A 10,705-nucleotide genomic window follows, 5' to 3' on the forward strand; every position below is an offset into this window, starting at 1 on the left:
CCAATGAAAGGATAAGTGGTCATTTTATAAGTCCTCTGCATCTTATCTTCATCTTCACTTGTGCGTCTTGAAGTTTACCATGTTCTGTGCAATGGGATCATGGTGAAGAGAGTGGATGAGCTTAGTTTTACGCCGCACTCAGCAATATTACAGCTATGTGATATATCGGTCCTTAAATAATTGAGTCTGGACCAGACAATCCAGTAATCAACAACATGAGCATCCATATGCACGATTGGAAATCGATGACATGTGTCAACCAAGTCAGCGAGCCTGACCACCCGATCGTTTTATTCGCACCTTAGGACAAGCTTAGTCGCCTTTTGTGGCAAGCATGGGTTGTATGGTGAAGAGCCCTTAGTAAAGGTGTCCAGTCTGTCTTATGATCATTTACTCCAATTCAGCTTTAAACCGACCCTTCGCTCTGAGGGTAACCAAAGTGTTTCCTGTAGCATCGGTGAATTAAAAACCATCATAATTAAAAGCAGAACTGCCATGTTCTTTCACTTATAAAAAATTAGAAGAAACAAGTCAAGTAGACAGACAGTATAGGTGCAGCAGAGGTATATTCACTGACGCAAATGAACTTGTTATAACATAAGTTGTTGAGTGAATAGTACATAATACGAATCGTTGAGCTATTTCCGGTAAATACATTACAACTTCCGGTTATGATAAATGCGGAAAACTTAAATAGAAGTTCAGACATGGATGGAGTTATATCTGTGATAAGATGTTTGTAACAGTGTGTTAAACTGACGATAACTTCGATGTAAGTAATTATCTGTGAGGTGGTCTAACTTCCAACTCTGACAGAGTGAACTTGTTAAGGAAATGTCAGCCTGAATGGCAAACTAACCAACCTTTGAAATCCTTTCCTCAGTTTTCGTGGAGTTGGAATTGTCTCAAGATACGCCACCAACGTTTGGTTAGGATTAAGTTCGGAGCTGACAATTTCTATTGGAGCTCTGGGTTAGATTTTGGGGCGAAAGGCTTTTATAGGAGACTCCAATATCTCTGAACTAGTTGACATTCCTACAATACGAAATCGGCTAAATCTAACAGTGAACAGCGCCATTTTACGAGTTATTTGTCTCTGTTCGTAATCGTTGTTGTTTTAATCTATTACACCTGTTAGGTCTCTGATAGGTAGTGTAAAATCCAGGAAAGTGAGGTTTTTTTATCATTATGTGTTTTTCCGAAACAAATAACTTTCATTATGTACAAAATATAAAAAATGTATAAATACAATGCAACATATGTACCCTGTGCATGCATAACACTATATATCATATATATACTCTGTACATGCATATAACCTCCCTCTTCAGCAACCTATGCTTGCCATAAAAGGCGACTATGCTTGTCGTAAGAGGCGACCAACAGGATCAGGTGGTCAGGCTCGCTGACTTGGTTGACACATGTCATCGGTTCCCAGTTGCGCAGATCGGTGCTCATGTCGTTCATCACTGAATTGTCTAGCCCAGCCTTGATTGTTTACAGACCGCCGCCGTATAGCTGGAATATTGCTGAGAGCGGTGTAACAGTACTAACACTATGGCTCACTCATAACCTCCCAAGTGTGAAGTCTTTGAAGGGCATTTAGAAGTGAAATGCATAAGAATGAAGATTTTATGGATATCAACTTCTTTATATGAGAACACAACGTTTCGGAGTTAATGCTTACTCCTTCATCAGGTGTAGTTTTCACTTTCTCATGGAGGTGCTGCTTGGTCTTCTCTGCCAAGGACTGGGTCTTGTGGTAGAGGTCAGGCTCGAGGGTGTCTTGTAGATGGCTTCTGCTAGTTTCAATGTCTTTTTGGAGGTGGGACTTGTGGCGGCGTAGGTGCTGTATCTGGTGCTTGACTATTCTGGTGCTGGCATTGTGGAGTATCTTGTTGATGGCGGGTGATCGAGGGACAGGAGATGAGAGTTGAAATCCTCTGGGAACGAGGTTGTTGTCTCGGCATCGTAACAGGAAAGTTAGATGATTACTGGTTTTCACAATTTTGCTAATAGAACGGTTGTACCTGTTGATGGATGTAACTGCATCATCTCCATGTTGATGTCGTATCAAGTCTGTGAAGGGCATTTAGAAGTGAAATGCATAAGAATGAAGATTTTATGGATATCAACTTCTTTATATGAGAACACAACGTTTCGGAGTTAATGCTTACTCCTTCATCAACTTCTTTATATGAGAACACAACGTTTCGGAGTTAATGCTTACTTCTTCATCACCTGATGAAGGAGTAAGCATTAACTCCGAAACGTTGTGTTCTCATATAAAGAAGTTGATATCCATATAATCTTCATTCTCCCTAGTGTGGTGATCATGGTGATATAGCCTATTTTTACATTGTGTTGTCCCTTCTAGTTAAAATGTTTTATATTTAATTACTAGTTTTACATGTATATCTGTGATATTCTAGTTATTTTACTGTCCTTTTTCAACAGATTTTTAACATATGCATACATTTTATCTAAATGTTAAATGTTCTCATCACGATGTGGCCGAGATATTGCCGATGTGATGTTAAATTTTAACTCACTCACTCACACACATGCGTATAACCATATGCCTTGCACCTGAATTACACAATACATCATATACATCCCATACATGGATTGCGGAAAGAGTTTCTTCTGTTCCCTATATTTTATTTGTAACATGACCGTACCTTATCGTATCGCGGTACTTGACATATCATCAATCGGAAATTATGAGACCAATTTTATTGTAGAATCCGATGATTAATATTTACCAAAGGAGAGAACTCCATCGTATAGTGGTTAACAATAAAATTCATTCCGCAGAAAATAAATATAGCTCATGAGATCAATTCCGCTATATTTTTGGCAGCAAGGACATGAGGACAATGTAGTTCAGATGGAGTGGGAAGGGTTGTATATGAAATGTAAATGTTATTAGTAGGTATTTCATAGATGCGGGTCAGACAGATTCCAGATTTTAATGTTAATAATTCTGCTGGATAATACTTACGGAGATTCGATCCATCCTGTCGGTTTCAAAAAAGCAAACAAGCCACTGACGTTGGTCTGTCGATTTACATACAAAATTACCTCTAAGAGGAATGTCTAGCATGTAAAACTGGAAAAACTGATTTGCCACGATACCATGTATGCTGCAATACAATGAGGTCCACGTATACAGTAAAATCATTTATTTTCGCGCCTTTTGCACAAAAAAATTGTCCACGAAAATAAAACCTCCGCGAATAATTATGATATGTATATGTATATCATACACTGTGGTTCGACCCTATATATTGCAATTGTTGTAATAGGTTTGGTTAATATATTAATTTTGGATATCCCAAAATATTTCCCTTGGAAGTAAGCAAAAATTCAAACTGGAAGAAAAAAGTTCGTTTTGCTCTAAAATAATTATAGCAGGGTCAGGGGGATGTCATGTGCAGCATAGTGGGAGTGTAGCTTTCTCAAAGAAGTTAGACCGATATATTAACAAGTGTTTTTAATATTAAGGCAATAATTCTTTATGGTTTTGCAAATTTCACCAAAGAAAATTACACCACCATTTGAACATTTCTGTGTTGTTGTCTTTGAACTGTTGGCTGCAATGATGATTATGAGTTCAGTTGCATGATTAAAACTAGTGTTGGGACCAAACGAAATCCACTATGGATTATCAGGGGCCTGGTGACGAATGATTATCAATAATAATCAAAAGATACACATTTCACATTTTTAATGTTATCACCAATTTTAATTTCTTTTCCTCAGATTTTTGCTAATTATTGTTTATATATATATATATATATATATATATATTACTAATACTGTTACACAATGACATACATGCATGCAGAAAGAAAGTGGAATTAGGGTTAAAATTTTACAATGCACATAGCTTTACAAATTTGAGTACATGTTTATTTGCAAATATCCTTCCGATTTAACGGTTAGTTTACTGTATTCAAGTTTGTTATACTAAAACAACAAAATTCTGTTCAAATATGTTTTTTTACAATAGCTCATGATATTTAATCCTTCTTTTGATCAATTTTCAATTGTTTTTAATCATGGTAAATAGTCTGACATGATTTGCATTATGGTTTCCTTACACTGAGACATACGAGGGTTGGCTGAAAAGGTCTCAGTCTGAGTGTTTTTTCCCCACCAGGTAGAGACAGGTGTTTGCCACCAATGAGGACAATCATTTAGTGAATCATAGACACAAGAACTACAAACGTACTAATAGTTTTATCTCAACTACAGCTCTTTTGGTAAACCTACCCTCTGAAATCATCAGAAATGGACAAAATTGAGTCCAGGGCAGTCATCAAGTACTTGCAAAAGAAAGGGATGTCCCCAACACAGATACATGCTGACATGGTCTCCACTCTAGGGGATGATGCTCCTTCATTTTCCACAGTAAAGAGGTGGGCTGCAGAATTTAAGCGTGGCAGACAAAGCCTTGATGATGACCCACGCTCAGGAAGGTCTTCAACAGCAACCACTCCAGAAAACATCACGCGAGTGCTTGATATGTTGATGGATGATCGACGATTGACTACTCGACATATTGCTAGTGTAGTGGGCATCTCTCATGAGAGGGTTGAGCATATTATCACCAACGAATTAGGAATGACTAAAGTTTCTGCAAGATGGGTGCCAAAGCTCTTGACAGCAGAACAGAAACGTGTTAGGTTCCAGACGTCCCTTGATGATTTGCATCATTTTGAAGCAGATCCCGATGATTTTGTGGCACGATTTGTAACCATGGATGAGACCTGGATACATCACTTTCAACCAGAAACAAAACTACAGTCAAAACAGTGGAAGCATCCTGATTCACCAGCTCCGAAGAAAGCCAAGTCTGTTCCTTCAGCTGGAAAGGTGATGGCATCAGTCTTTTGGGATTCCAGGGGTATTCTGCTCATTGATTATCTTGAAAAAGGTCAAACTATCAACGGCAGATACTATGCTGATCTACTGAACCAGTTGCGAGAAGCAATCAAAGCCAAACGACGAGGGATGATCGCTAAAGGTGTCCTCTTCCACCAAGACAATGCGCCTGTTCACAAATCGGTGGTGGCCATGTCAACAATCCGTGATTGTGGCTTTGAACTCATTGACCATCCTCCTTATTCATCTGATTTGGCTCCTTCTGACTTCCACCTGTTCCCCAAAATGAAAAAGGAACTCGCCGGTCGCCATTTTGCAAGTAATGATGACGTCATTTCCGCTGTGACTGATTTTGTTAGGGTAGCTGGAGAAGATTTCTTCCTGGGATTCGGGCCTTGCAGCATCGCTGGCAAAAGTGTGTGAACTTGGAAGGGGACTATGAAGAAAAATAAATTACAAACGTGGACTTTGTAACTTTTTTTCACAGTGAGGCTTAGAACTTTTCAGCCAACCCTCGTATCCATAAATAACATTTCATAGTATTAGAAACAATGTCCACCAAATCAGCTATGTCAGCATTTGTCAACATTCACTATGAGATTATACTTTGCTCTTTTAAATTTCAGTTTTTAAATAAATACCATTTATGAAAGGTACTGAGTATGTTAGGTTTGGAAATGCAGTGATTTAATTACGCCATATTTGGTGAACAACATAAACCATTTGGAAGTGGCGATAACTGCGTCTGTTATGTTAGTTGTATGGAAAGAACGATATGTATTACCACACTTCCTGTTGTCTCCATTGTAGAATAACATGATTGGCAACTGTAAACGAGCAGGATACACTGGCAAATAGCTAATTAAGTCTTTGAATGTCATTTAGAAGTGTAAATACATAAGAATGAAGATTTTATGGATATCAACTTCTTTATGAGAGAACACAACGTTTCGGAGTTAATGCTTACTCCTTCATCAGGTGATTGAGAAAGGGATACAGAGGTGTATTTATATGTACAGGTAAAACAATAACAAAGTAACAAGTGGAATGAGTTAACGAAAGCTAGTATAAACAAGCACTGATAGGAAGCCGATAGTTAAGATAACAGTGATGGAAGCCAACGGTAATGCATTACAGTTGATTGGATATGTTTACATAACATGATTGGGGATAAGGATGGAAGCCAATGGTGATACATTACGCATGATAGGATGATGTACATAACACACGATAGGGGGTGAGCATGTATACATGAGGGTTGGTGATGTACAAACACAAGTATGTACTCGGGTAGATAGGCTATACATGAATTACATAGATAGAATGTACACAGGTAGATGAGATTAATTTATCAATAAGTCCCAGGCACTTGGTAGGTACACTCCTTGGTCGCGGTTGATGGCTGGTTTCTGTCTCCGGATCTCGATGGCCTCTTGCAGTTTCCTTTGGCGCCAGTTGTTGTTGTTGGTAGATAGTATCCTAGTGTCCTCCCATCGAATTGAGTGTTCAGGGTTCTTGAGAATATGTTCAGAGATGGCCGATTTCTGGTCGAGTTTCCTGACTGAGGTCTGATGTTCCTTCATTCTGGTGTTGATTGGTCTCAGCGTTTCTCCAATGTATAGGTCGCCACAGTTGCAAGGGATCTGGTAGATGCATCCTCTCGGGTTAGGGTGTTCACAGCTGGGTCCTTTACCGTTGGCTTTTAGGTAGGTCTTGATGGTCTTGCCACTGGAGAAGGTGACATCGATGCTGGCCTTCTCCAGTGGCAAGACCATCAAGACCTACCTAAAAGCCAACGGTAAAGGACCCAGCTGTGAACACCCTAACCCGAGAGGATGCATCTACCAGATCCCTTGCAACTGTGGCGACCTATACATTGGAGAAACGCTGAGACCAATCAACACCAGAATGAAGGAACATCAGACCTCAGTCAGGAAACTCGACCAGAAATCGGCCATCTCTGAACATATTCTCAAGAACCCTGAACACTCAATTCGATGGGAGGACACTAGGATACTATCTACCAACAACAACAACTGGCGCCAAAGGAAACTGCAAGAGGCCATCGAGATCCGGAGACAGAAACCAGCCATCAACCGCGACCAAGGAGTGTACCTACCAAGTGCCTGGGACTTATTGATAAATTAATCTCATCTACCTGTGTACATTCTATCTATGTAATTCATGTATAGCCTATCTACCCGAGTACATACTTGTGTTTGTACATCACCAACCCTCATGTATACATGCTCACCCCCTATCGTGTGTTATGTACATCATCCTATCATGCGTAATGTATCACCATTGGCTTCCATCCTTATCCCCAATCATGTTATGTAAACATATCCAATCAACTGTAATGCATTACCGTTGGCTTCCATCATTGTTATCTTAACTATCGGCTTCCTATCAGTGCTTGTTTATACTAGCTTTCGTTAACTCATTCCACTTGTTACTTTGTTATTGTTTTACCTGTACATATAAATACACCTCTGTATCCCTTTCTCAATCACCTGATGAAGGAGTAAGCATTAACTCCGAAACGTTGTGTTCTCTCATAAAGAAGTTGATATCCATAAAATCTTCATTCTTAAATAGCTAATTTATCTATAAAGAAACTTTTATATCATTTGGTTGAGGAAGTCATAAACAAATGCTAAAAAATGGCGATAACTGTTCACTAGCCTGTACAGGCCACACTAACTTTTTACTGGAAGTCACACATGTTCAGCATTCATTGTCAAGTCTGGTCATCCGGTGAGCAATATACGAGTTGAAAAATGTCTTTTGATATAGTGTCAAAGTTTTCATGGCTTGAGTTATTGTGTATTTGACTGCAGGAAGAGCTCCATTGTCCGTGGTATTTGTTATGTCAAGAGATGTGATGACTTGAGTTTATTGTTGTAACTACAACAGTCACAAGATCAGGTTGTCAGGCTTGATACTTCTTGGCACACATCATTGTATCCCACTTTTATAGATTGATGCCCATGCTGTTGATCACTGGATTGTCTGGTCAAGACTTGTTTATTTTCAGATTGCCGCCATATAGGTGGAATATTGTTGAATGTGGCATTAATTATGGTAATGATAGTAACATATTTGTACAACTCATATGTCTATGCTTAAGTGCTCAAAGTTCTGAGTCACATCCTTATTAGCCTAAATAACCTAATCTGCCTGTGAAGCACTAGAAACTTGCCTAAGGTGGCACCACATGCAACACATGTTTGTTGTGGGGCAGGTCTGGAGTCCTAGAAACACTCAGGAATCAAAATGCCAAACACGGTCACCCATCCAAGGACTCTCTGCGCTCAGTGTTGCTTCAAACTGACTTTTAGGACCACACACCAACAACAAAACAACCAAACATGTATGAGACTGCTGAATGAGTACCTGTGTCTGCTGCCTGACAAGTAGTCAGTCTCACAGTCCCTGAACCACATTATTTCCCCCTATACTTGCCATCCTTGCAATGCTAAAGCCCAAAATGAAGCAAGTCTAGATTCTCCATCTCAAGGGCATTCCTTTTCAATTTAAGTGAATTTATTTGTCACCATTACAAATTATGTATATTCAGAGACTAACCTTAGTCATCTTGACAAGATGTAATCATGAAACTGGCTTCTATGTCATGTTTAGAGTCTGTGGTATCTGACCCCTGACCAGAGTTTGCTGCTGACAAGATGACCTCCTCCAGCCAGGTACTCCAGTTCTCCCTCCTCAGTAAAAACATTCTGACCCCCGAGGAAGCTGAGCTGTATGAGCTTGGTCAGCTTGGAGGCATCACTCTTGACCCTGGTGTGTTCAAGTAAGTAGCCATGTCTGTAGGTTATGTCTTAGTCCATCTGTCAGTCTGAGGCTGTGAACATGTTAGTACACCTTTCTAGGTTCAATGACTATGATGAATGACGAAATAACTCCAAATACTGCACAAAACATAAGCATGAAAATAGCAGAACAGGGCATGATGGTTTCTTAGTTCAAACAACGTTTTCTGTGATCGATCATAAAAACATCAGATGGGTACAGAGGTTTCAGAATCAAGTGTCTTATTTTTAAGTTATGTGCACTTATCCCTATTTTGAGTTATATTATCATTCATCATTCTCATTTGAACCCAAATGGACTGCAACTATATCAGTGAGACAAGGCTGGAACTTGCTATACATGCTTCTGCATAAGTATGGGATTTAGAACTTGAAGAAGATAAACATTAGTCTGAGAGAAATTTGTCTGATTTTGCTGCGCAGTTCAGTATAGATTTGTTGACATTGTATCCAAAGACTGATTACAATGAGAAGATGAATGAAGGTTGTTTTGGTGCATGTACAGAACATACCATTTTGATGCTGATTTTGAGGGTCAAACGGTATTACCTCAGCTTGTGTTTGAGATCGACATATGTGTGGTCATATACTTAAGTAGATAAAAAGCAGATGGATTACTTGACAGTTGCCAATAATATATTTCGTTGTTTTGGGTTGTCATCTGTTAGTGAAGCGGGAGGAATGTTAAGGGTGTTTACATATTTTATAGAGGTAAAACAGTACAGTGCATGTTTCAGTACAGGCCTTTGGTTCGGTATATGAAAATTTACTTCCAGGAAAATAGTGGTGTCTAGCCAAGAAAAGCATATATTTTGACAAAATGATTTGATTTCTAGATATGTTTGAAAAAGTATAAAAAGGTGAATAAGATGGAAGTACTTAAAGAGAAAATACTGAACGTTTGTATTGCATTGCAGTATACCAAATCAAAGACAAAATACTGTGGTTCTACTAGCACTGTGGTATAATATGTCACCCCTAATATTTTACCTGATGTAAACTTTGCAGAAATGATAAAATCTGTTTAGAGTAGTGCAAAAACCAGGTATAAATAAAGTTTAGTTTGTAGTTGTAAATTTTTCACATTAAAATTTCAGGATTATCATGGACCTTCTGAAAATGAATGTGGCACCAACAGCCATTCTGCATATGCTGAAATCCATGTGTAGTCAGCGTAAAAAGAAGCACACAATCATGGACGAAGAAGTCATGGGTCAGAGAGGTTCAAGATCAGCAACGAGTTCTGGAAGTCGGCCACGGCAAGGATCTGGTTCCAGGAGAGTGGAAGCCCGGAGATAGTGCAGCTCTGTTGAGAATCAGCCTGAGGACTTTGCAAAAGCTGTGTTAAAGAGGAACATGGACATGTGCTAATTGGAAGCACACAGTGGAGTTGTGCGATTGGAAGCACATAGTTTTCTAGCTGTCTTGAGACTGTCTGTGACACATCAGTCCAGTTCACCCATCAGAATATTTTGTACTCCCAAGTTTGATGTCATTGACGGGAATTTATAGTATCAACTCAAAGTCATTATATACATTGATATGTATAAATATTAGTCCTATACATGAAGAACGTGTGTTTTATCTTCTTACTCTTCATCTTTGTCATTTTAATCTTGTTACAGTCCATTGGAGTCAAAGTCTCCCCAATGAATCTGCATTCCAGCTCAAAAACAAATAATCGTAGGTGACTCAAACTAATGCCAAAGTAAATAGGAGAAACACTCCAACTCTGCAGAATTTTGGTATAATTTTTGGCAACAAAATATAAATGTTGTTTAACAAATCATCATTTTCATTCAGTACTGCAAGATTTGTGACAAAGGTGTAGCAACAGTCAAGGTAACAGCCAGGTAAGTGAGAGGCATGGGCAAATTTGTTACGTGACGATTTATCCTGCTGAGTGATTCATTCATCTCACACAATGAAGTTTACTGCTTTTGTTAAGCTTTAATTTACAAGGTCTACAACTTCTTCAAGTCTGA

General features: G+C 38.9%; 1 protein-coding gene across 1 annotated transcript; it reads left to right on the plus strand.

The window, feature by feature from the left end:
* The first annotated feature begins 635 nt into the window (after window positions 1-635).
* On the plus strand, window positions 636-10,294 carry LOC137256419 (mitotic-spindle organizing protein 2B-like). Its single transcript, XM_067794266.1, has 3 exons — window positions 636-772; window positions 8,533-8,701; window positions 9,818-10,294. The coding sequence occupies exons 2-3, from the start codon at window positions 8,577-8,579 to the stop codon at window positions 10,017-10,019; spliced, it is 327 nt and encodes a 108-aa protein (XP_067650367.1). The 5' UTR covers window positions 636-772; window positions 8,533-8,576; the 3' UTR covers window positions 10,020-10,294.
* The last annotated feature ends 411 nt before the right edge of the window (window positions 10,295-10,705 follow it).

The sequence above is a fragment of the Haliotis asinina genome, chromosome 1 (genome assembly GCF_037392515.1).
Source record: "Haliotis asinina isolate JCU_RB_2024 chromosome 1, JCU_Hal_asi_v2, whole genome shotgun sequence".
NCBI classification, from domain to species: domain Eukaryota; kingdom Metazoa; phylum Mollusca; class Gastropoda; order Lepetellida; family Haliotidae; genus Haliotis; species Haliotis asinina.

Coding starts and splice junctions, on each gene's coding strand:
- LOC137256419 (XM_067794266.1), top strand. CDS start 8,577: ATGACCTCCTCCAGCCAGGTACTCCAGTTCTCCCTCCTCAGTAAAAAC. Junction 8,702..9,817: donor CTTGACCCTGGTGTGTTCAA/GTAAGTAGCCAT, acceptor TTAAAATTTCAG/GATTATCATGGACCTTCTGA.